Source organism: Conger conger, chromosome 10, assembly GCF_963514075.1.
Source record: "Conger conger chromosome 10, fConCon1.1, whole genome shotgun sequence".
NCBI classification, from domain to species: domain Eukaryota; kingdom Metazoa; phylum Chordata; class Actinopteri; order Anguilliformes; family Congridae; genus Conger; species Conger conger.
Window position 1 is genome coordinate 22982717 of NC_083769.1, and position 25572 is coordinate 23008288.

General features: G+C 40.7%; 1 protein-coding gene across 3 annotated transcripts in view; it reads left to right on the top strand.

Annotated features, from left to right (window-relative positions):
- The first annotated feature begins 564 nt into the window (after positions 1-564).
- The window catches only part of stat6 (signal transducer and activator of transcription 6, interleukin-4 induced), a 40471-nt gene continuing 15463 nt past the window's right edge, over positions 565-25572 (top strand). Inside the window, exons 1-6 of one of the 3 annotated variants that reach the window (XM_061256745.1) lie at positions 565-978; positions 20280-20422; positions 21031-21172; positions 22822-22902; positions 23522-23765; positions 25042-25151. In XM_061256745.1, coding sequence (XP_061112729.1) covers positions 20292-20422; positions 21031-21172; positions 22822-22902; positions 23522-23765; positions 25042-25151 — 708 coding nt within the window. In that variant the 5' untranslated portion in view covers positions 565-978; positions 20280-20291. The other 2 variants (XM_061256746.1, XM_061256744.1) reach the window with 2 other exon arrangements.

Sequence of the window (25572 nt, forward strand, 5' to 3'; positions counted from 1 at the left end):
GAAATTACATTATTCTGAACACTTGATTCTGAAATGACGCGCCTAACTCCCGCCCACATAGGTTGGGAATGAGCATATTGCTTTCTCTCGAACGAAGACGGAGGATTTGTAGCTCTCTGGACTGTGTGTCTCTTATCTTGCATATGAAGACATAGCGTGTTGCTTCTGTCATTGTGACTGCCAAGAGTCCGACGTACATGGATTGTCTACTAAAAAAATATATGCTATTAAAACACGGAATCTGTCGATGCGTTTCGTCCATGGTAGTCAGCGCCCAACCCGGTCCACAATCTTATCATGGGCGCCAGAAAGTGGTAGTCGTGTCTGTGTGTCACACATTGACTATAGGCTGCAATAGCAATGAATAATTAAGTAACATGCATGCATAACTACAACACAAATGTCATACAGTGCAGTTCTACCGAGCTGATAAAAGAAATCTAAACAAAATAGCCAACGAAAGAACTTTTGATCCACGTTGTCTTTGAACATGTAAGATTTCACAAGTTTCTTAAAGGAAGGTAACGTGACTTACAGGAACTTGCAGCAACTGATTTAGAAAAATGGCAGTTTCACTGTCATCGTCAGAACTTCCCGTTCTAACTAAAAAACGGAGCCTGAATTTAGCCACTGTAACAATGTTTCGTGACACTATAACACGGTGAATTTAGCTACCCATTCTACATACCTTTAGCCACATAATGTTGTATTAGCTTACTGTGTTTTCTTATAATTCTAAAACCTGACTGCGACAGATAATGTTCACACACAACAAAAGAATAGAAATTGTATGAGTGTCTCTGACAAAGTTAGCCAGAACATAGCCCATATACAATAGGAAGGAATGATTGGTAAACGTTGCTTTTCAAAACCTCTATTTTATCCAAGGCTATAAACGATCGATCGTCTCATAAATATGAAAATGTAACAGACAGTTTCCAACAGGGAGACGGAGAGGGGGAGGGATTCCGCGCCCAGGTAAGATACTGCGCTTTTTAACGCTACTGTGGTTTGCGAACTGCCGAGTAACTTTCGTTTTCTTCACGTCTACATTTTCACCCAGAAAAGTTCATTTAGAATTCAACATACACTGTTAACACCACGGATGCTGGTTCTACCGATCAGAAGAGAACATAATTTATGTACAGATATGCTGCAATAGGCTATTGTACTAGAAAACGTTCAAACAAATCGAACACAAAAAGTTGAGGACGTCGACCTCTTGAAAAGCTTTTCAGATGTTAACCACGCAGCCAAGACGTTAATTGACGGTTCACTGACGGTAAGAAAATGTCAAATTCCAAACTTGAAGTCCTTATATTTCGCATAGGTTGTTATTTTAGGTTTTTTATTTTCTATTTTTAGTTAAGGCTACCTGTTTGGATGAAAATAGCCTACATTGCGTTACGAAATGTAATTGAGTATTAGGCTACGACTGACGCGTGTTGATTAAAATCGGTTTTTCTTTTTGCATTAAGAAAATGACATTTACAGACTTGTTATGTTCTTGCTTATGGTAGCCTATTGCTTGCCTGCTGATGGGCTAGCCTTTTAAGAATAGCTATATTTTTATTGGCTAACGCAGGCTATGTTTTATCCTTCAGATTAGTCGCTAAATAGAGAAATTATGTTAACAAGGTTAACATTTGTTGTCGTATCACAAGTGTAGTCTGGTATGCCTTCTTTAGGTAGCCTATAGGTCACTACTGTGTTTGTATTCAGTTCTTGAAGCCTTGATGTTATAGGCTACGTTTGCAGTTTACACGTGTTGATAGAATTCAAAATTGGCCTACGTGGTTTTGTCGCAGTGAAAAATAAGGCTATGTCAGAGCCTACATTTTTCGTTCAAATTGTCTGTAGGCCTATTATTCAAGCTGTTCTCCCTCGGCGTACACTTATAAAATGTGATCAGGTGTATGATTCGTGTAGACCATTTGTCCGATGGCGTGCTTGGGCATATCCTGGAAAGTGTAAAAATGGAAAAACATAGATGACGCTGCTTTACTGTGTAATATATGCTACTTCCTAATAGTCTGAATATGGAAATAACAAAGTGGTCTTATGTTATCTGCAGGACTGTCAGTATCCTTCTTATTGTAAAACTTAGAATAAAACTCCGAACCTAACGAACGACTGAAAACACGGAACTTGAAAGAAAGTTATGAAAACAGGAAGTCATTGACATCCTGGTTTAAACGGGCATTAAACATGACGTACATTGCGTAGCCAGTAGTAGTAGCCAGAATCAAAATATTGATCCGTCATAATTTGTCGGAGGGTGATTTCGTCGTTTCATGTTTTGCCTGGCAATTTTGTCAACGGAAAATATTCATATAAGTTTAGTATGTGATTTAACCAGTAAATAGTAAAAGCCCAGTGTAGGCTACAGTGGCGTTAATTTCTGGCACATTTAGAATCAAAAGGATACCACTCGAATATCTCATGGTAGTATTGTTCAGCCTCTCGCATTGCTTGTGAGGAATCCTGAACCACTCTTTCTTACAATTGTTTTACTCTGGCTATCTTGCTTGCATTTCTATCCATCTCAATAGGCTACAGCCACCCAAAAATAGTGGAGCTGACAGTAAACACAGTTTTGCTGTGGAGAGGCTGGCGCTTCATTTCCGATTTATAAAGCTGCTAATGTGGCTACAGTGCAATATTATTTATGAAAAATATTATTATTCCCCCCCGTTCTGCTGTTGTGTTCTCAGCGTAGCCGGCCAGAGTGCAGACTCATGACAGATGTGGTTGGTGCAGACTCATGATAGATGTGGTTGGTGCAAACTCATGATAGATGTGATTGGTGCAGACTCATGAGAGATGATTGGTGCAGACTACATACAGAAGTGATTGAGATGATGCTATATTATTGGGTGGGGGGGCGGGGGGCTGCTATTGGGCTTGCTTTGCCTTATGAGAAGTGGTTTATGAGGAGCTAGAACTAGAAAGCAACAGAGAATGGCAAATATTATTGGATAATCATCAAATTAGATTGTTTAATGTTTAAGTTCGGAAACATTAACTTTTTTGTTTTGCTTCAAATTGCGGGACGTCGTCTCAATATTCAGGATGCAAGACAGAGGGTCAAAAAGCTGTGCAGTGCAACAAAAGCTGTGCTGTGCAGAAGCCAGACTCCTGGTCACCCGAGATGATGAAGGCAACTGAGCGGAAACATTTGTGCTTTGCATACTTTATACCGTAGCTACTTCCATGGAGTGCAGTTCATGTTTTTCTCCACTAATATACAGTACTGTGCAGAAGTCTTAGGCACCTTAGACTTTATATATATATATATATATATATATATATATATATATATATATATATATATATATATATATATATATATATGTTTATTTTCATGTTTGTGTTAGTATAAAAGAACACATTTGAGATTTCCATATATCAATTTCCAAAAGTTTTAATTTTAGAGACATTTTTGTATTTAATAAAAAAAAGTTACATATTACTGTAAGCAATTGACTACTTTTTACATAAAAACTTGATCAAGGCTGTCTGAGATCAGAAGCAAGGAGCCAACCAAAGTCTGCAGAAGAACTGTAGAAAGTTTTCCAACATGCTTGGAACAACTCCCTAGGGATTGTCTTATAGAACTGCAGGACAGCGTTGGCCATCTCAGAGAAGTGACGCAGTTTTAACGCCAAAGGGTGGTCACAAAAAATATTGATTTGATTCAGCTTTGAACTATTCTGCGAAATTACTAAAATGTAATGTAAAATGTATAGTACGTTTATTTAGGACCTTTCATTGAATTATTTTTGAAAGAATCTTATCTGTACAGAATGTTATACAGTTGCCTAAGACTTTTGCACAGTACTGTATTTCTGGGATTCATCACCCTATCGCTAACAGATTGGTTGAGTTGAGCACGTGTCATTCTCCATTATTCTTTGGTAGCTGTAGCCCCCTAATCAGACATTTCTCCCAAGACATTCTTTTGTACAAGGTGCAGAATTGAGCTGTCACTTAAATAAAAAAATTAAAAGTTTGAAATCTCATAAACACTGTCTAAATGTGGGCTAGTTTTAATATCCTATGAAACCTGTGGCTATGCAATAACTAAGAAATAATGACAAACAATATGCTTTTTTGAAACAAAATAATACCAGGGAAGATCATAACAATGCCAGTGATCACATTGATAACAGCAAAATGACTCGGTATGAACTGTTACTGAAATGAAACTTATAACGCACGCAGCAATTCAAAACAAAGCCATGGCTTACTTAAACTAAACTAAAATTAGCTATTTGTTTTCAGGGGGAAAAAAAGTGTAAGCCTTTAGGGTGTTGCTGCTCGCATATGTTGCAGGTGACTTTCTCCATTTTGTCTCTGCAGATAGAATGACCCTTGTGCGCACTTTATTTTCAGGTTGATATGATAAAGATAAATGATAATGATATGCCCTCCAGACAGAACAATAACGTGCCTTTTGTTGTTTATTGGTCTCTTTGATAACTAATGCAGTTATGCATGTAGCTTGGTATATGGTATATGACCTGCACAGTACTGGTCCAAATTAAGGAAACACTGTGTTTAGTTCTCTTAAAACATTCATATTCTTCTGTTGTTTTTGTGACAATCAGTAATTTAAAGTATACCAGAACCCCCAAAAAATATTTTTTTGCATGAATATTATCATTTCATGTAGAAAATGCAGGCCAAAACAATACATGTTGAAGCTGATTATAAAATGTCCAACAGTAAAATACATTAGACTGCTCAATTATGTTGGTATGAGCTAATACATATAGGAAGGTGTAAGGATTATTATTTGTTTAATTAAGACAAATGGTAATTATTCCTATTTTTTGTTTTATGTTGATATTTCATTTATTATATACTACTATTATGCCAGAAAGAGAAATTTTTGGCATAATAAATATTGCATGTAGATATTGTGCCAGTATTGTCGCTATCATTTTAACTACAGTCACTTAATTAAAATGAAAAGACTGTTGAAGTTGCGTTTAAGTGTCATTCTTCTTGCTACATACAGGTGAATGAAAAATGAGGAAATACAGTACCCCAGGGTACTTGCGCAGTGCTGTATAAGAACAGCCATAAAGAATTATAAACAGAAATAAATAGAGGAATTCAAATGATAAAATGTATCGTATGCTGGGCTGTGACTTGTGCTGTAGAACTGGTCTGAGCAGGTGAGGGTGAGGGTGTGAGGCTGACACCTAAATTGCAGCGCGCTGCTCAATCTCCACTGACACACTGTCCTCCCACATAGGCACTCATGTGAGATGTGATTAGTGACTTGTAGGAGACAGTACAGTCTCACATGCGATGCAATGTGCAGAGAAATATGACTCCCAAATTCTGGTTGAGCTGGAAGTTGAAGCAAAATAGCTAGAGTAGCTAGATGATTTCATGTTGACAGGATTTGTCACCTCACTGACGGTATTTGTTTGGAATATCTTTGCCGCAAGGAATTTCTTGTTGGAAGTTTGTGTTTCAGCTTGCCTTGTTCTGACTCTGTACCTTTCCGTGGCTCTGAATGTGCATTTAGGCCATTCTTTGAGCTCAGTAGTGATCAGTAGTACTCAGTAGAACTTAGTAGAACTCAGTAGTGCTCAGTAGTGCTTTGGAGTGCTCAGTTATGCTGAGTAGTGATGGGAGAAGGAGGAATCATGACACTCCTTATGCAGCTCCATATGGGTGGAACTACTAGTAATTTCCCGATTTGAACCAACCATTGGACCTCATGCAAGAACATTTTCGTATTCTTATGGTAAATTTCTCTCTGTGCAAAGGGCTCATATGAATGTGCCACGTCGGATTCAATAAACACACCTAACTTCTGAAAACTGTCCTCAATGAATATGTCCATTATAATACAGTATATATTATCACTGTAGGTGGGTTCCGTCAGATAGATAGCCAATGGGATTAACAAGCACAAGGTACGTAGTCGACCACGTAGTCAGCACCTGATTGGGTAGACTGTGGTTAATTCATTTGGCAAAACATAACAATATGGCCCTCTTATTCCTCCTTAATTGTCCACTAAAATACATTTCTGAAAACATTTGAGGTGAGAAATTAGCAATGCAGTTGCAGAATCTTGGTATTCATATTTTATCTGCAAGGCCTAGTTTGAAGGTTTGATCCAAGTTCCGTGAGCCAGGTGAGCTGCGCTGACATGCACTTCAAGCCTCCATAGAAAATGAATAGAATGCATTGTTTGTATGTATGACAGGTTGGGACCACTCATAAATTTTGTTCCTGCCTAAGAAAAAATGGTGAATATGAGAAAATTGGTGAATGCACCTGGTTCTCTTGAATCACTCATACAACTGGTTTAAGAATCGTTAAAGAATAGCTAAAGCCGTGTAGGCTACGTCCAGGCATGCTTGTCGATCGCTTGTCATTTTAAAAAATGCATTGGTTAAAATTATAATTCTTTCTGTTTTCATCCCTATTCCCTATGGATTCTGCCTGACAGATTTGATTGGCATGAAATGTGCCCAATCTGCTGCAATTGAGAACTTTGTTACAGACAGGGTTGTGCACTCAAAATGAATGTCCATTATTCGCTTGATATACAGTAACATGATAACACTGTGTCATGGTGTTGATGAGATCTGGTCTATCTGGTCTGTTTTAGGCAGGGAATCTGGCAGAAACAATAACATGCAATAACAGACTTCGAAGGCAATCAAAAGCCTAGAATCAAGATTAGATAGTGAAAGCCTTCTTATATCAGCACTAAGGAAGCAATTGAAATATCATGACTAGTCTGAAACATGGATAATGGATAATGCCAGGTTTAAAGGTCTATGCATTATTACAGTTGAGGCCAAAATTATTAGCCCCCCAGGAATTATGAGCATTTTCCTAAAATTCTGCCCAATGCTTGCATTATTGCTAAAACTTGATATAATCAAACATTCACCAGTGCTATTTAGTAGCTTTTGGTACATTTTGGAATGTAAAATACATTTTTAGGCTTGCTTTATATCAAATATAGTGAAAAATGGGGTGGTTAAAAATATTAGCCCCCATGTGCATTTTTGCTTTCAAATCACATACAATCAACCAATTAGCTTTCAAACCACACCTCTGCAGTCAATTAGCTTCCCAACAACACCTGAGCATTCAATCAGCATTGAGCTTTACTTAAGGGACTCCAAAGAACAGGGCGCTTGAACACATTGAGAGGGACTACTCTTACTCACCATGCCAAAGACAAAGGAAATCAGTCTTGAGCTCAGAAAGAAGATAGTGGAGGCTCATAATAAGGGGGAAGGCTATACTGCCATTTCCAAGCGTTTTACAGTGTCCTGGGCGTGGTCGAAAGCACAAGATTTCAAGAACTCTGGAGAGGAAAATGGTCGGAGATGTCAACAAGAAGCCCCGGACAAGAGCCCAGGGCTCTTCATCATGGTGGGCTTCAGGGCCATCGTCCCAGAAGAACCCCTTTACTCAAAGAGCGGCACATCAGAGCCAGACTGAGGTTTGCCCGTGAACATTTGAACGGTAAAGATGAGTTTTGGAAGTCTGTCCTTTGGTCTGATGAGACTAAACTGGAACTGTTTGGGCACGTGGATGTTTGGAGGGGAAAGGGCGAGGCCTTCAACCCTAAGAACACAGTTCCCACAGTTAAACATGGTGGTGGGAGCATCATGCTGTGGGGCTGTTTTGCAGCCTCAGGCACAGGGAGCCTTGTTTGGGTGCATGACATCATGAGAAAATAAAATTATATTGACATTTTGAGGGATAATATGAATAAATCTTCTCTTAATCTAGGTTTAGGTCATCGCTGGGTCTTCCAACAAGAAAATGATTAATGGCCAGGGTGCTAATAATTTTGTCATTTTTGCCTTTTCTTGTTTCAAGACACTTGTTATTGATGGTCATTTCCATGGAGGAATCAAAGGTTTTGTCTGATTTCACAAGGGGGGCTAATAATTTTGGCCTCAACTGTATATTCTAATGTGCTAGCCTATGATCAAAGTTAAATGGCATTCTCTTTATGAAGCCAATGTATTATGTACCATAAATACAATATTATCCCTCATGTATTTATTGAACAAGTACATCTTTTTTTTTTTTTCTCTCTGTCTTCAATAGTGAACATCATGGAAAGTAGATAAATTAAAATATATATATTTCAAGCTGGCAAAACTATGAAACGCAGCCCTGTGTTGCAGCATGCAGCTGTCAACCAACGTTCTACCTGTAACGAGGTTGCTATTTAATTTTAATGTTTCCCATCAATACATTGATGGCAGAGTGATGTTTCTTCAGCTCAAATTGGCAGAGATCACACTTTTACTGAGTGAGCTATCCAGTAGCCCCACTCCAAGTACAGTACTGTGAAAAAGTGTTTGGCACTTGCAAAAAAAAGAATCCATGAAGCAAAGATGCTTCAATATCAGCAAAGATGCTTCAATATCAGCAAAGATGCTTCAATATCAGCAAAGATGCTTCAATATCAGCAAAGATGTTAATATATAAAATGGTTAATAATGAAGTTAACTATTTTAAATATATACTATATTTACTATAAAGAGCAGTGAACAGTTAAAAACTGTTAAAAATCTATATTTGTTGTTGTGACCACCCTTCACCTTTAAAACTGTCGTTCAGTTTATAAGAAAATCAGCTGGTATGGCATGTACCAAACATATTGGAGAACTTGCCACAGTTCTTCTACAGACTGCTGTCTCACTTGCTTCTGGCTACCCAGACGGCCATGATCAAGTTTTTGTCTCAAAAGTGACCTATTACTTAATATGTTTATTTAACAAAACTGAAAAATTTCACTGTAATATAATTTTTGGGGGAAAATGAATGTTTGGGAATATTACATTTGCTCTTATGTACTGGCACACTAATGCAGAAAACAAATAAAGACAAAAATATCGAGACCAAATTTATATAAAAATAATTACTGTCTGGCTGGGTAACAGTGTTAGGAAGAGTATTACAATGGAGAGGAAATGGAAAGTTGACACAGCCTTTTGTTGTGGCGCTGTGGAGAGGCACCAGGGTTCTTCTGGCACCTTCTCAAATCCTCAACTCACGGAGAGCAAGCTTGAGTTCATATATGGCATCCGTCATCCATTGCTTCCCCTGTCCAGCAGCCCTGCCACAATAATAACAAGCAGCACATCCTCCAGCCTCAGACTGACCGCTCTGCTGCGACTGATATCGGCATCAGTTAATATCATACAAAGCCAGTCACTCCCATTGTTAAAAACTAACATAACCCGTAGAGGGTTAACGTAACGGAAGACATTTTTTATTTCTAAGCATAAGCTACATTTCATTTTTATGATTTGATGTTCTTATTCTATTAAAGAGCATAGACCTTATTCAGCGTATCTCTAACAATTTAGACATTGTCATCTCCAAGACAGGATTTTTCTTACCTCAAAATAGGGCTTTGGTGGTGTCTGGGGTTGGTCCGGCTTTACTGCCACTGTCAACTTGATGCGTTGTCTCCCTATATGTAGCTACATTTAGATTTCTGCAAAGTCTATTAAAAAAAAAATTGGAACAGTTGAAATTATTGAAGCGCGACACATTGTAAGTAGCAGACTTGGGGGGAAAATAGCCTTATATACCGCACGTAAGTGGTTATTCTACTGGAATAGTGGTATTTGGAATTTTTAATTTAATTAATCCACACAGATGCCACCTTGATTTAATACATTCACTCTAATAATTACTTCACCATCCTTTTTGTTATGTTCAATTCCCTTACATAAGGATCTATAAATACATGTAACAAGTGAACGGATGCCTCATAAACAACAATTGCCCTTTAAATACAAAATAGACGAATACATGCAGTATTATTCATGACCAAATTGTGTTAATAAATTCATGGAACGTTTCTAATGGTTTTGCAGGTGTCCTTGGTGTGGTTTAGGCAGCAGGGATGAGCCTCAGCTCAGCGGTAGTAACAGGGCTCTAGTAGTAGAGATGCGCATGCTGAAGGGAAAGTGGCAGTTTTAGCGCAGACTATTGCACACAAGTGCGGCAGTAGCCAGAAGCTGTTGCTGCTGCTGCTGCTACGTTGCGCAATTGGTTCTCACAGAACTGACTTCCCCCCACTTCTCATTGGTGTGCGTTTCTGACAGGAAGTGGAGCGCTAAGTGGAGGGTTCCAGAAAAATACTTGAATTGTATTGTTGCTATTTTGAGTTTATATCAATAATTATATATATTTTTTTTTTTGGTGCATTGCCAGGAAGGGGTGCTAATAATTCTGGAGAATTCAATGAGGCTATGCGAACGAAGTGACAAGCTCACTTCTCTCAGATCAGCCCCCAGAGTATTTTTCTCATCTTAAAACGGTGAAAAATGAGCTTATTTTTTCAGAGATACATCTACCAAAATCCAGGCTGGCAAAATAAATCCAAAATAAGAAACGAGAAGAAACAAAAGAAGTACAAATTTTCAACATTGCATCTGACATTCCTACATTCTTGATGTTCATAGCATCTTATTATTTCCAATCTTGTATATTTCTTTTTATGTGCCAGCTAGTTCTTTGGTCACCCTCAGCTGGTTTAATCGTTGTACCATTTGTGAAAGTGCTTTCTGCTGTTGCACTCTCCCACTACACGTCAGAACAGAACTGTTCAGTTCATATATTCACAGCTGTGAATTCCTTAGTTTATTTTACTCATTATACAAAGATATATATTTTCAAGAGCAGAGACCCAGGGGCTCTTTGGTCTATTCGTTTGGTCTGTCATTGATATCTCTAGTAGCATGGGGCTGAACATATACATTTTTACATTTTTTTTACACTTAGTTTTACACTTAGTAATTTGGCAGACGCTTTTAATCACAAGTGCATAGGTTCTTCCATAGGTTAAAAGCATGAAATCCATAACTAGTAAAATACGCATGAAGGGCTGTTCATAACAAAAAGACGACAGTCATCGTAAGTGCAATTTTTTACATTTTAATTTTTATTAATGGTTAGGGTTAGACAAGAGGGATATCAGAAGGGGGGATCAGGAGGGAGGACTATGGTATAGTCCGAAAAGGTGTGTTTTTAGTCTGCATCGAAATATGGGGAGGGATTCTGCTGTCCTGACAGTGGTAGGCAAGTCATTCCACCACTGAGGAACCAGAACGGAAAACAGGCATGAACATGCAAATCGACCACCAGGTGCTCATAGTGTGGGAACCACAAGGCGGCCAGAGCTTGCTGGGGTGTAGGAAGCAATTCAAGATTATATGTGAAGTGGGGCAGTCCACTGAGCAGCCTGAAATGCCAGCACTAGTGCCTTGAAGCGGATGCGTGTGGCAATTGGAAGCCAATGGAGGCCAATGAGCAGTGGGGTGACATGAGCTGACCTGGGCTGACTGGTGGTCAGGTGGGCTGCAGCATTCTGGACCGGCTGGAGGGGCTTGATGGCACAAGCTGGGAGACCGGCCAGGAGGGAGTTGCAGTAATCCAGACGGGAAATGATGAGCGCCTGGACTAGGAGCTGAGTGGCTTTCTCCGTCAGGTGATGACGGATACAGCGTATATTATAGAGCAGTGGTGTCAAACTGAATTCCCAGGGGGCCTCAGTGTCTGCAGGTTTTTGTGGCTTCCTTTCAATCAGCTGTCAATTAAGGCCTCGAGAACAAGGTGTGTGGATGCCAATCAAGGAATCACCGCTGCCGAGAACAACCAGAAAACCAGCAGACACTGCAGCCCTCCAGGACTGGAGTTTGACAACTGTGTTATAGAGGAAAAACCTGCAGGTTCTGGCAGTGGAGGAGACTTGTTGAGCGAGGGTGAGGTGGTTATCAAGCATCACCCCAAGATTCTTGGCTGTATGGGAGGAGGATACTACAAAGTCCTCAACAATCAGTGAGAAGTTGATTGTCGGAGAGGACTTAGCAGGGATGTAGAGAAGAAAGTTAAGCTTCAGGTGGTGGGAAGTCATCCATGCAGAATTATCAGCCAAGCAGGCAGAGATCTGTGTGGTGACCTGGGTATTGGGAGGGAAGGAAAGCTGCGATAATTTTAGAATGAAATATACCTCCAACTTACAGCACATCTTATGTGGTATATTTCTGGTTAGTTATCGAGCCTTCTACATGGTTTCATTCATACCAGTTTTTATCTTTCAAGTGCTATTAGTGTATTCAGATGTCCAGCCAAACTAGATAAAAGACTACAGTCAGTGTTGACTAAAAGTGATGATTAGTTTTCAGGTAATGTTGAAATTACGGGGTTTTTTGGGGGGATGATTTGCTTTTCTTATTTTATTTTGTCGTCGCTCATTCTCTTCCTGTCCCTCCTGTACCAGAGACAAAGACAGAAGTGTGAGTTGTGTGTGAAATGACTGCTCACCCTAAAGCATAGTTTGGAAATAAGTGCAGGCAGAAAAAGTATTATTGGACAGAACTAGTTGAGCCAACCCCTCTGAACACATATGAAAGTGTTTGTTTCAGCTGCTGAGGATGTCTCCACTGCAAATGCTGTGAATGAGGCCCAGGGTGGACTGTAGGTGTGACAGTGCGGTGAATCATAGGTGCACTTCAATATACAATGCAACCAGAACCAGCGCATGAGCAGGAAGTCCTGTGGTTAATTGATGTGCATTCTCACAAGCACACCAATCGATCGGTAGATTATCCAGCAGGTGCCAAATTAATCAACGGAGATGATTAATCAGCTGACAGCCCCATTAAATACTTCTAAGAGGTCAGAAAAAAGATTGGTGGCAATTACAATTCACAGTTGTAAACACAAACAGCATTTAATCATCAAGATTATAAATACATGTGTAGCACATTATTGTTCCAGGCTACATTAATGTTGTTCGTGCCAGTATGGTTTCATGGTATGCATTACCTGTGTCATCAACATGTAATGTGCTGACATCTTGTTGATTCAATGCTTATTGTAAACATTAATTGCACCCAATCCTTTTTCCTGCCTCTTCAAGTATAATAAATTAGCTATTAAAATAAGAGATAAATGATGTAACAGTGACAGATATGTTGCTATGCAGGTGCATGCAGTCCTGCCTGCACAGCACTATATCTGTCACTGTTGCATGATCTGTTATGTATCTTATTATCTTATCTTATTTTAAGGGCTATGTCATTCCACTTTAAGAACCAGAGGAAAAACATGATATCAAGCCTTTTTTCCTCATTTTAGATTTAACTTCTATATCCTTAGTGTTATGTTGCCACATTCCAACACTGCTCATTACAGGTGGATTTGGTATCGGTCTTTGGAGACCAACATGTTTCTCACGTAATAAACATGGCAATATAAATGTCAAACCATCCATTTACTGGGCTGCCAGTCTGAAAAGAGCCTGAAGTGAATATCCCGCACAGAGTGGCAGGCCTCCAGGTTTCATCTATACTTTCAGTGTAAGACAGTTACTGTATGCATATTATTTAAAATGAGTATTTAAAAAGAATCTCACAGAGTGGTTGCATGCTTTCCTCGCCTGTATGTTTCTTCAACATACCTTGTTGCTTGCTGGCCTCCCCCACAATATTTGTGTGCACAATCAGAGTGAAACAGGAAACCAGACTGTACACTGAAGAGAACAGGATACTGTCAAAGCAATGCAGAAGCGGGCATTGTAGATAAGTGGCTGCCCTTGTGTGTGGCAATATGAAACGGGAACAGACTGCAAGCATCTGTTTTCAACATTAGCAAAAGCATGGGTCAACTCCGGCCAATGACAAACATTCCAGTTGAGCTAGTGTGTTTTAGGCAATTGTAATATCTGCATCTGGCGGGTTTTTTGGTACTTTATCAAGCAGCAATGATTTTGGTTAAAACAGTTCAGCATCTGCACTCAAGTATGATTGTCTTCGACAGCTTCTTTGTAGGGGACAATAGCATTAATTTTCAAATACTATCATGACTGGCTTCTTTGAGAAAGCTTCACATCCTCAAGCTGTGGGTAGAGAGACCTGTTACTGGGGTGGGGGTGGGGTGGGGCGGGGTGTTATTGGATCCCTCCGAGAATAGTCACAGCATCCTTGTGATGGCAAAATGTAAGCCTCATAGCTGTTGTTGCCATGTTTGTCTTGTTGTGCGTCTCCATATGGGGGCTAAAGATAAAAACTTACAGGATACACCACACCCCTCCATAGCCCCAACCCCTCCCCCCCTTCCAACTGACTCCTCCAAAACCCTCATTTGAATCAATTGCACAGTAGCTTTCTCCAGGGCTGACCCCAATGTGGGTGGGACCTGTCCTTCACGGGATAAATGAAGCTGGAGAACTCTGAACATTATGTACCATACACACAGTGGGCAGTTCTAGTCACCATCGTTATCTTGTCTTTCGGGAAAAGACAGTATTCATTCTTCATGAAAGTCTTTAAAGGCATTAAATGCAACATTTTAAAATTAATTTTCTCTACTTTACATATAATAGTGAAGGAATATTTTGATATCTTTCTAGATAGCCCGACTTGGCTAAATTAATTTCCAGGAGACTTGAGGATCCATTTTGGTGGGGAGTGGGTAAGGGGGTTGGTGAAAGGCAAGTGTTGAGGACATTTTAAAATAACAGGATCCCATGGCAGTGGATTATGAACACCAGCCAATATGGGTGTTCAGAGAGGCCACTATTTATATTTGCATCGAATCCCAGTATAGCCACAATAAGATCCGCACAGCCGTTGGGCCCTTGAACAAGGCCCTTAACCCTGAATTCCTCCAGGGGAGGATTGTCTCCTGCTTAGTCGAATCAACTGTATGTTGCTCTGGATAAGAGCCTCTGCCAAAATGCCAATAATGTAATGTAAGGACAGCTAAATTATTTGTACTTGTAATCAGATAAAATGGACATGGCATGGCTTTAACCATAAGTAGGCATGGATTTGCTGGGGGAATAGCACAGAAATAAAGCAAGAAAAAGATAAGGGCAACAGTGTGGTTGTTTTTTAATAGATGTATGGACAAAATAGGAGAAATAGGCAACATGAAACCATCAACAAACAATAAAAACAATCCAACCAGAAAATAGTAAAACAAATAATAAAATCAATAAAAAAGAACTATAAAAGATCATAACAACAATAATCCAATAAGATGTATTAACCAATTAGAACAGTAAAACAAACTAATAAATATAAAACAAAGCTAAATAGTTGACCAACAAATGTCAAGTGTGATATCTAAGCCATCTGAAGGTTCACTTTGTTAATCACTTTTATGAATTTAAAAAGTCTCCTTTCGGTTTCTCGGTGGCGCAGCCACTGACCGCATGCTCATTGCGAGCCGCGACGTCGGCGGTTCGAATCCGACCGTCCGACAATTTGTCGCGAGTCTTTCCCTCTCTCTCGCTCCCATTCTTCCTGTCTCTCTATACTATACTGTCAAATAAAGCTGAAAAAGGCCTAAAAATATCTTTAAAAAGAAGAAGTCTCCTTTCACTTGTATTTAAAGACTGCAAGCTGAAGCCAGTTAGAGCTGCACTAGCTTCTGTGATATGACGTATACAGCAGTCATACAGATTTTTCATGAAAATTTTTGAACTGACGTCAAATGAGGAAGGGGACATCAATTGAGGATGTGCTGCTGTGTGAAAAGTTATATATACAATTTTATACTTTTTATTAATGTTTGAATTAATGTTTTAAAAGCATCATTTTAAATATTCCTCATAACATTTATCTTTTAAACCAGGAATCAATTTGGTTTCCCTTCTTTGAACCTTTTCCAAAACTGCACACAATGTTCTGAAGTGTAGTCTGACAAAGACATTGTATATGGTAAATATAATCTATTCTCAATAGTTTTAGCTATGTATCCTGGTGGCCTTTTTTACTGCTACATCTACAGTATACTGCACTTGAAGTGACTTTGATCAACTATTACCATATATTATGTATAATATACACTCACTTTATTAGGTATTCATTAGCCTTATTTTTTAGACTTATTAAGTCTTCTGCTGCTGTAGCCTATCCACTTAGAGGTTTGACACATTGTGTGTTCAGAGATCTCTTCTGCATACCACTGTTGTAATCCATGGTTATTTGCGTTACTGTCACCTTCCTGTCAGCTTCGATCAATCTGGCCCTTCTCCTCTGACCTCTCTCATTAACAACGCTTTTCTGAACTGCTGTTCACTGGATGTGTTTTGTTTTTTTGCTTCATTCTCAGCAAACTCTAGAGAGATCGGCAGTTTCTGAGATACTCAAACCCTGTCTGGCACCAACAATCATTCCACGGTCAAAGTCACTTACATCACATTTCTTCCCCATTCTGAACCTCTTGACCACGTTTGCATGCTTTTATGCATTTATTTGATACCACACGATTGGCTGATTAAATATTTGCATTAACAAGTTGGTGTATTGGTCTACCTATTAGAGTGGTCACTGAGTATATTACCATGTATTATAACTAAGACCCAAGTCTTTTTCAAATTCAGCCCATGAAGTAATCCTTTTATTTTGCACATATAGAATTCACTTATATTTGCATTTGTGCGGGTTTCCATCAAATTTTTGTTTCAGTCTTCCTGGATGACTTTATCATTATTTACAAATCTACACCTGACTCCCGAAGAGTGTTTCTGATCTGTCGGACAGATTTGCGTATTTTTATTTATTTTGAAGAGAATTCTTCTGTTGTTAGCTGTGGAGGTCTTCCTTGGCCTGCCAGTCCCTCTGAGATTAGTTAGCTCATCAGTGCTCTCTTTCTTCTTAATTATGTTCCATACTGTTGATTTTGGTAAGCCTAAGATTTGGCCAATGCCTCTAACCATTTTAGTTTTGTTTTTCAGTCTCATAATGGCTTCTTTGAGTTTGATTGGCACAATTTTGGTCCTCATGTTGATAAACAGCAATAATAGTTTCCAAAGGTGATAGACTAAAGGAAAGACTAGGTGCTGAGAGTTCACTTATACCTGCATTAAGGACTCAATTAAACACACCTGATCAAATACAAACACCTTTGAAAAAATTATTTTGGTGCCCTGAAATTGGTGGACTATGTATAAACACCGCTGTAATTTCTACATGGCGAAACCAAAATGTATAAAAATATCCTTTAATAAAATCTGAGAATGTGCGCATGTTAATTGTGTTATTCAAAATCTAGTGGCCTCTCTGAACACCCCCATTGCTAGGCATGCCTGACTTAACTGAGCCAGCTGTAATTATTTTGATCTGACAGTCTGTTCCTTTTCAACTTGTGCCTGTTCTTGCTTTCTCAACACAGAAAGTACTCTTGTCTCTTTTGCTGTCTGAACAGCATGGTGCTCTAGCTGCCTTACATGCTGGCATGGAGGTTTGATTCCATATTTAGGATAAACACCTTCAGCAGATGTGCAAAAGGAACAGAGCATAGCGGTGGCTCTCTCATTAAAATGTAGTGTCCCCATTTCCAGTGTTTGGATTCCATCATTTTTAGCAACATGTAAAAACCTGTGCCATAAAATAGTTCTATTGTTTGTCTACTTTTGGGTGTTACAAAAGATGTGAAGCTGTTGTTGTACTTCATTTTTACAATAGCTGCCCTAATTGAAGAACAATTACTTTTCTTGATTGCTAACACACTAAAACTGGTTCTTTTAGCAAAAGTTTCCAAATGATTACTTCAGCTTTCTGAGGACCAACACGTCTCTCAAAACTAGAAACACTTTTCACTTGTTTCACATTTGTAGTTATTCTCATTACAAAGCCACGGCCACTTTCGGCACAAACCATGGCCAAATAGAAATAGTTACCAATATCGCTAGGCATGCCTGACTTTGATTAACTGAGTAATTATTTAGATCTATTTGATTAACTGAGCCAGCTGTAATTCTTTCGATCTCTATGATTAACTGAGCCAGCTGTAATTCTTTCGATCTCTATGATTAACTGAGCCAGCTGTTTTTATTTTGATCTGACAGTCTCTTCCTTTTCAACTAGTGCCTGTTCTTGGTTTCTCAACACAGGAAGTATACTCTTGTCTCTTTTGCTGTCTGACCAGCATGGTGCTCTATGGTTTGATTCCATATTTAGGATAAACACCTTCAGCAGATGTGCAACTCTTGTTAGTGCCTCCATTTCCAGTGAATGAACTGGTTGCAACATGTAAATAGAAATCCAACTGTTAGTGCTAAATTAAAAATATGTGTCTTGGTGTGTGTGTGTGTGTGTGTGTGTGTGTGTGTGTGTGTGTGTGTGTGTGTGGGGGTGGGAGCGGGCGGAGGGTTCTCAACTCATTAACCATACAGTAACTTGCCACCAGTTGGGTGACCTCATATTTGAGGTAATGGTCATTCTACAATTATCATAGCCTTAAAGGTGCTTATGAGTCACGGCAGTCCCCTATTGAGGTCACTCCACAGGCTGCATGAACAGAGAGCTACATTAAATCGCTTTTTTAAAACTTTTTTTTATTGTGCACGAGCGAAGGCAGGCAGCCTTAAGAGTAAGTAGGCAGAATTACATTATATTACATTACATGGCATTTAGCAGACGCTCTTATCCAGAGCGACATACAACAAAGTGCAAATCAAACACAAGAACAAGTGCAAAGAGGACCTGAGAGGACAGTACAGTTCCGAGTCCTAGTGTAAACATACAGAAAATCAGAACCCTTTAAGAGTACAATCAACTTTCAAACTAGAATACCACAATTGCAGCTAGAATACAAAAAATAACAATACCTATACAAGTAACAATATCTATACAATCTATACATAAGTGGCATTACAGTCTAAGGCTAATCATGGTGGTGAGTTGGGGAGGGAAAGGTGTAGCCTGAAGAGATGGGTCTTCAGTCTGCGCTTGAAGGAGGTCAGAGACTCTGCCGTTCTGACATCCACCGGGAGGTCATTCCACCACCGTGGGACCAGGACAGACCGCAGTCGTGAGCGTGAAGTGCAGGTGTGGTGAGGGGGATGCGCCAGACGGCACGAAGTGGCAGAACGGAGGGGTCTTGTTGGTGTATAGGTCTTGATAAGGGATTGAATATATACAGGGGCTGTCTGGTATGCGAGCACCAAAGTTTTAAATTTGATGCGAGCCATAACAGGCAGCCAGTGGAGGTTGCTGAGCAGGGGGGTGACATGTGAATGTCTGGGAACATTGAATACCAGACGGGCATCAGGATCAGTTGTAGGGGTCTGATGGCAGATACTGGAAGGCCAGCCTGCAGAGAATTGCAATAGTCCAGGCGGGACAGGACCATTGCTTGAACAAGGAGCCGAGTGGAGTAGGTGGTGAGAAAGGGTCGGATTCTCCGGATGTTGTACAGGAAGAACCTGCACGCCCGGGTCACCATAGCGATGTTCTTGGAGAAGGATAGCCCATCAGGATGTTGTCCATCACCACTCCAAGGTTTCTTGTTTCTAGGAAGACGGGTCCGATGGGTCTTTTGATTTCCTCCACTTCCTCTCAGCTGCACGTAGGCTGGGCCTGGAGGAACGTAGAAGGTCAGAAACCCATGGGCTGGGAGGGGAGGATCGAGCAGGCCGGGAGACAAGAGGACAGAGAGAGTCAAGGGCTGAGGAGAGAGAGGAAAGCAGGGCGGAAGATGCAGAATCAGTGGGTAGTTTGGAGAAGGATTCAAGAGGATGGAGGGAGGCAGTGACTCTGGGGGCAAGGGAGGAGGCACGGGCTATTGAATAGCATACTGTTTGGATTTGTGCCATTTTTAGCAGGTCTAAAAACAATGTATTGTATTGCCTTGCCATTTATCAGTTATTTATTTTGATGTGTTGATGTTAATTCTTCTGGCACTGAAAAATGGGCTTTTAAATGCGCATTTATGGTCAAACAGACTGAGCCCAAAGGTAGAGACAATGGCAGGTCATGCAATGGAATTAATTACTATCAATATCATTTTTATGTGTTTGTGTGTGTATGGTGCATTAATGTTGGAGTCTGGTGTATGTGTGTGTGTGTGTGTGTGTGTGTGTGATGCATTAATGTTGGAGTCTGGTGTGTGTGTGTGTGTGTGTGTGTGGTGCATTAAAACATTAATATCAATTAACTTTTTCAAATTCTGCCCAAATAATTTGGCTTAGTTGAAAACACTGCCAGTTAGTCAGCCAAGATTGTCTTTAGTAATTGCGCTTTCCATGGAGCAAAGGTCCTTCTGCCATAGACCAAATAAAAGTGTTGACATGATAAAGCTCTTGCCTTTCTGCCAGGCAAGTGTTTGTAGCCACATTTGTTTTGTGAAAACTGTCATTTTGGCAATTACCTCATTTTGTTCAGGAAAACAGTGGCCGTTGCTTGTCTTGTAAAGTTTCCGGCAAGGTCTCCAAGGGTTTGCCTCAGCAGCTCTCCTCTTCCCAGCCCTGTGATAGGATGGCACAGTGGAGACAGCTGAAGCTGCAGCTGCAGTACCTGTCCCACCAGCACATGAATGAACTCTACCCTCCCACCTTCCCCATGGATGTCCGCTGCTACCTGGCCTCTTGGATCGAGGAACAGTGCTGGTAGGACCATTGGAGATGGGAACATGCACGCTAACATACGCAAGCACGCTAACATACACATACGCATCCGCAACATACACACACACTGACTTACTCATATACTAAAACGCATGCTAACATACACACGCTCTTAACTCACACATGAAAATATCCAAGGATCATCAAATCTGGCCCTCGAATCCTAATCCACATTTGTTTTTCTCTTGGGTAATTAACTGAATTAGTGCTGCTGTTTGGCCAGACTATCTTCACACCAGACTCTCAGGTAAAAAAACTCTAAAATTTCCCTCGGGATGAATAAAGTATCTGTCTATCTAAAGGGAGGGTGGAAAACCAGGACCCTGGTGTGATGATCCCTGACCTACACTGACATGTTGACTTGCTGCTGCTAATGCCCATCTCTCCCACTCAACCTCCATTAACTGGCCCCTTCTTTGTCCCCTCTCCCTACCATCCTCCCCTGTTTACTGCACCCTCTCCATCTCCTTCTTTCCTCCGTCTACTGCCCCCTTTTCCTCTCTCCTCTGCCTCTTCTCTTTTCTTTCTGCTCCCTCGTTCTTTGCCTCAATCACCTTTGTGTGTGTGTGTGTGTGTGTGTGTGTGTGCAGGGATGAGATCATCGACAGTCCTGATCAGGATGTTCGGGCATTGGGGATGCTGGATCAGATCATATCTCGCCTGCAGAGAATCTCTCAGGACAGCACCAATGTGGTGGAAAAGATGAGACTGCAGCAAATCGCCAATTACATGGTAACAACTGAAGTCCGCTGCTACTTAATATGGGTTATGATCCTGATGCCTACATTGCTTGAAAGGGTGATGACACTGACTCATACAATACTTAATATGGACGGGTGTTGTGCTGTCTACTTCATATGGGTCTAAAACTTTATATGGGCTTGCAGCACTACCAGCCATCTACCAGCTATCTGCTCCCTAGGGCAATGGCCCAATAGAAATATAATAATAATAACACATCATATTTATCAAGTGCCTTCCCCAGACTCACATTGAGTGTTGAGTATTTGGTATCAGTTAAAAAGCAGTATGGATTACAGTATAATTAACATCAGTTAGTTAAGTTTTGCACACAGAAGGCTCAGTGAATTCAAGCAAACGAGCAGGTTCACTTCTGATAAGTAGATATGTGTTCCGTGCTAAATCGAAAAGATTTTCTCAGAAGTGGTTTAATGGAGGAAATTGAATCAGCAGTCAGTCCTTACACATAAAAGCTTGCTGGTGTAGCTGGGGTGGGATTTGTAGAAAGTGAGTAAAGCTGTGGAATGGGAAGCCAGTGGAAGCTGTAGGGAGAAGGGCTCTGGCTGCTACATTGGGATTTGTCTGTAGCTCTGCCAGAAGACTGGATGTGAATCCAGCCAAGGGAGGATTACAATATTCAAAAAGGAAACGTGGTATTTGTGCCCAGTACAATAATATTTACCCTAAGTTCACAGAGCATTGGGCCCCTCCTCCTCTTGGGCCTGGGACAAACACACTCGATCAGTTGTCCCCGCCCCCAATGGTCCTGTTTCAACAGCATCTGTGGCTACATTACGTAACTGGTCAACCGTTCTTTTTAATGTTTTATTTGTGACTCAAATTGCAATCCTTTATTGGACCTTTCTGTCAACCCTCTTCAACACAAGATTAGTTCTTCCAAACAGAGGCTGAAAGGGTCATTATAGTCCAACATGTAATGTTGAACAGTGAACCATAAGTTAAAGCTTCATTCTGCATTCAGTGTATTAATTGGCTTGCAGCAGCGGTATTGCTTTTGGTCCTCGCACATTTTTGTGTGTCAAATCAACATGAAGCTGGTTTGTTGATGGTTTTTTGTTGATAGTTTCTCTTAGTTCTGTACATCTATTAAAATGCATTTAAATTGAAAAAAAGCCAAATTTCAGCTGATTGTGTTCTCTTGGCACTTTTTCTTATGTTCTTATGTACTCATCTGGTTGACAGTATGAATCGCTGCTCACTGTTTAGTAAGAGGAGGATACTATAATAGAAGCACCCAGAGAAGATCATCGTCCCTTTCACCAGAACAGTGTCAGTACTATTATTTAGCTACAAAATATGAGCAAGCTTCTTGAGGACAGATAGTTGCGTCTTAGATCATTGCCTCTTTGGAGTAGAGAGCAGTGATTTTTAGCAGGCTGGTTTTCGTAGAGCAGTGTTTGGAGACGTTAATAATCCTGACTACGATGCGGGCATGTTGAGCTCTTTATTACTGGTCTCACAACTTCACAAACCAGTTACAAAACCTGTTTGGACATGTACAATACATCCATTATGGACTTAACTACGGTAAATTTAAACCACACAGAATTGAAGGAATGGCAATGAATGACAATGTCCACATGTAATCAGGAGTAATGCGTGTAATGGTTGTGTTTCAGAATGTCCACCGCTCTCAGCCTCTTCAGCTAGTGAAGACAGTCCAGGAAACCCTACAAAAAGAGAGAATCCTGCTCAACCAGGTGAGATACTCCCCCCCAAAGTATTTCTGTCTCTGCTACTAACCTTCACTCCAGGTCCCACCGCCCCATATCTAAGCATATGTGTGCACCCCCTCATATCTAATCATACATGTGCGCTACTTGTGTAAGGCTTGTGTTGAATATTTAGCAATTATTGAAGCTGCAATTAAAGTGAAGGCCCTATGTTTTTGACCATCATGACTCATAGCCTGTATGTCAAAATCTGCTGTAAATGTGTTATTATCGCCAAATGATACTCAGTTGCATTTTATAATGACTGTATATTTAAACCATCCCAATAGAGGATTCGGGCAGTGAGATTGATTAATGAAGCGTTCAGCAAAATGACACATTCATAACTACTAATTGTACGTGTGTGGTGCATTAATGTTAGAGTCAGGTGTCTGTGCATGTGTGTGTGTGTGTGTGTGTGTGTGTGTGTGGTGCCTTAATGTTGGAGTCAGGTGTATGTGTGTGTGGTGTATTAATGTTGGAGCCAGGTGTGCATTAAGGGTGTCATATGTTGCATTAAGGGTATATAAGGGCATGTAAAGGCATTATATGAGCTCCAGGGCTTTGTTCCACACTGCTATGTTTCAGTGCACAAATGGTTTTGCAGGTACTCCCCACCTTCCCCTCCCCCAGCCCACATGCGTCATACTCCCCTGCACCCTCCCCTCTCCCGGGCACGTCCCAGGCTCCGGGACGGGCTGACGGGCCCTGGGGCTCCCAGAGAGACGCAGGGAACAGGGACGTGGACTTGCTGGTGCTCAAAGTTCTGGAGATACGGGAGTGCAGACAGAATATCCACCAGATGCAGGAGGACCTGAACTGGGAGAGAGCCAACTTTGAGTCTCTGCAGGGTGAGTGAGTCACAGGCAGGGCCAACGCTGAGTCTCTGCAGGGTGAGTGAGTCACAGGCAGCTCCAACACAGAGTCTCTGCAGGGTGAGTGAGTCACAGACAGCTCCAACGCTGAGTCTCTGCAGGGTGAGTGAGTCACAGACAGCTCCAACGCTGAGTCTCTGCAGGGTGAGTGAGTCACAGACAGGTCCAACAATGGGACTCTGCAGGGTGAGTGAGTCACAGACAGGTCCAACAATGGGACTCTGCAGGGTGAGTGAGTCACAGGCAGGGCCAACACTGAGACTCTACAGGGTGAGTGAGTCACAGACCGAATTTGATTCAATTTACATTTGTCCTTGTCTAATGGTTAGATGCTGTTTGTTTCAATCCAAACGCACCCTTAGGCCACTTGTATTTCATACATTTCCTGTAACTATTTTACTCCTTATTGTCAACATTTCATAGTTAAATGCGTGATTAATACTTATGTACACTGAAGAGCACAGCACACGCATTATCTTGCTCCAGATGCACTGACTATTATCCCTTTCTAAAGGGGTCAACAAAATGAACAAAACAAACAAGAATATTGGCTTCACTAGAAATGTAACAATTGACTGTATTGTGACTCATATTTAAAGACTGATGTTGATTGAGGCCAAGTGGTTCTACCTCAGGGCATGTGTATTTTCAGAGCTGGGCTGTGCGACATTAATTATGCATACGTATCATACAAGATATACAACAGAGCTGTGCACAAAGAAAAAACTATTTGCCCATCGGATTAAGTGCAGGACAAGTGCAGCACCCAGACAGCAGAGCAGTTGATGAAACATTGTGAGAGCTGTGAATAAAAACCCCAAAACATCAGTCAGTGACATCACAAACAATCCCCACAGGGCAGAGGTGAAGGCATGTCAATCAACTGTTTGAAGAAGACTTAGAGAGCAGATGCAAGATGCAAACCACTCATCAGTAGTAGAATCAGTGGGCTTCCTGGAGGGAAATCATGTGACTTTGATCCCTGTCACATCATAATTTATTTAAAAATCTGTTTCCATCATCCATCATCATTTTTGCATCTTCTCGCTTAAAAAAAAAAAAAGAAAATTTATTTTTCTCCCAGCAACGAGCCAATTATGCCCTCCTTCTCTGTCCCTCTCACTCTACTACAATATTTTTTATAATTCTGGAGCCCACTGTATATTGATTATCATAAGGATTATATTGATTATCATAAGGATTATATTGATTATCATAAGGATATTTTTAACCAGTCTCACCCTCCTCACAGTCTCCTTCTCATCCAACATGAGTAATGGTCTGGACCCTAAAACCACAGAAGTCCAGAAACTCCAGAGCCGCATTCAGCAACTTGAATTTAACGGCCAGGAAATTTCCAAGGTAACCACACTAGACGCACAGGGCGCACACCTCCGCTTCAGTGCTATAAGAGTGCCAGTGTAAGTGTACTGGTATGAAATAAATGTATACATGTCTTTGTATGAGTATGTTAGTGTGTGTAGTTACAGTATAAGTGCCCTAGAGGAAGCGTGCCAGTATAGAGTATGTTGAGTATGTTGATATGGGATTTAGTGTCACTGTGGTCCTATATATGTAGGCCTGTTGTAGGCATGTTGTGCGTATGACAGACATGTTGTGGGTATGATGTAGACATGTTGTGGACCCAGACCCCTGTGGGTATGATGTAGACATGTTGTGGACCCAGACCCCTGTGGGTATGATGTAGACATGTTGTGGACCCAGACCCCTGTGGGTATGATGTAGACATGTTGTGGACCCACACAGCTGAGGGTATGATGTA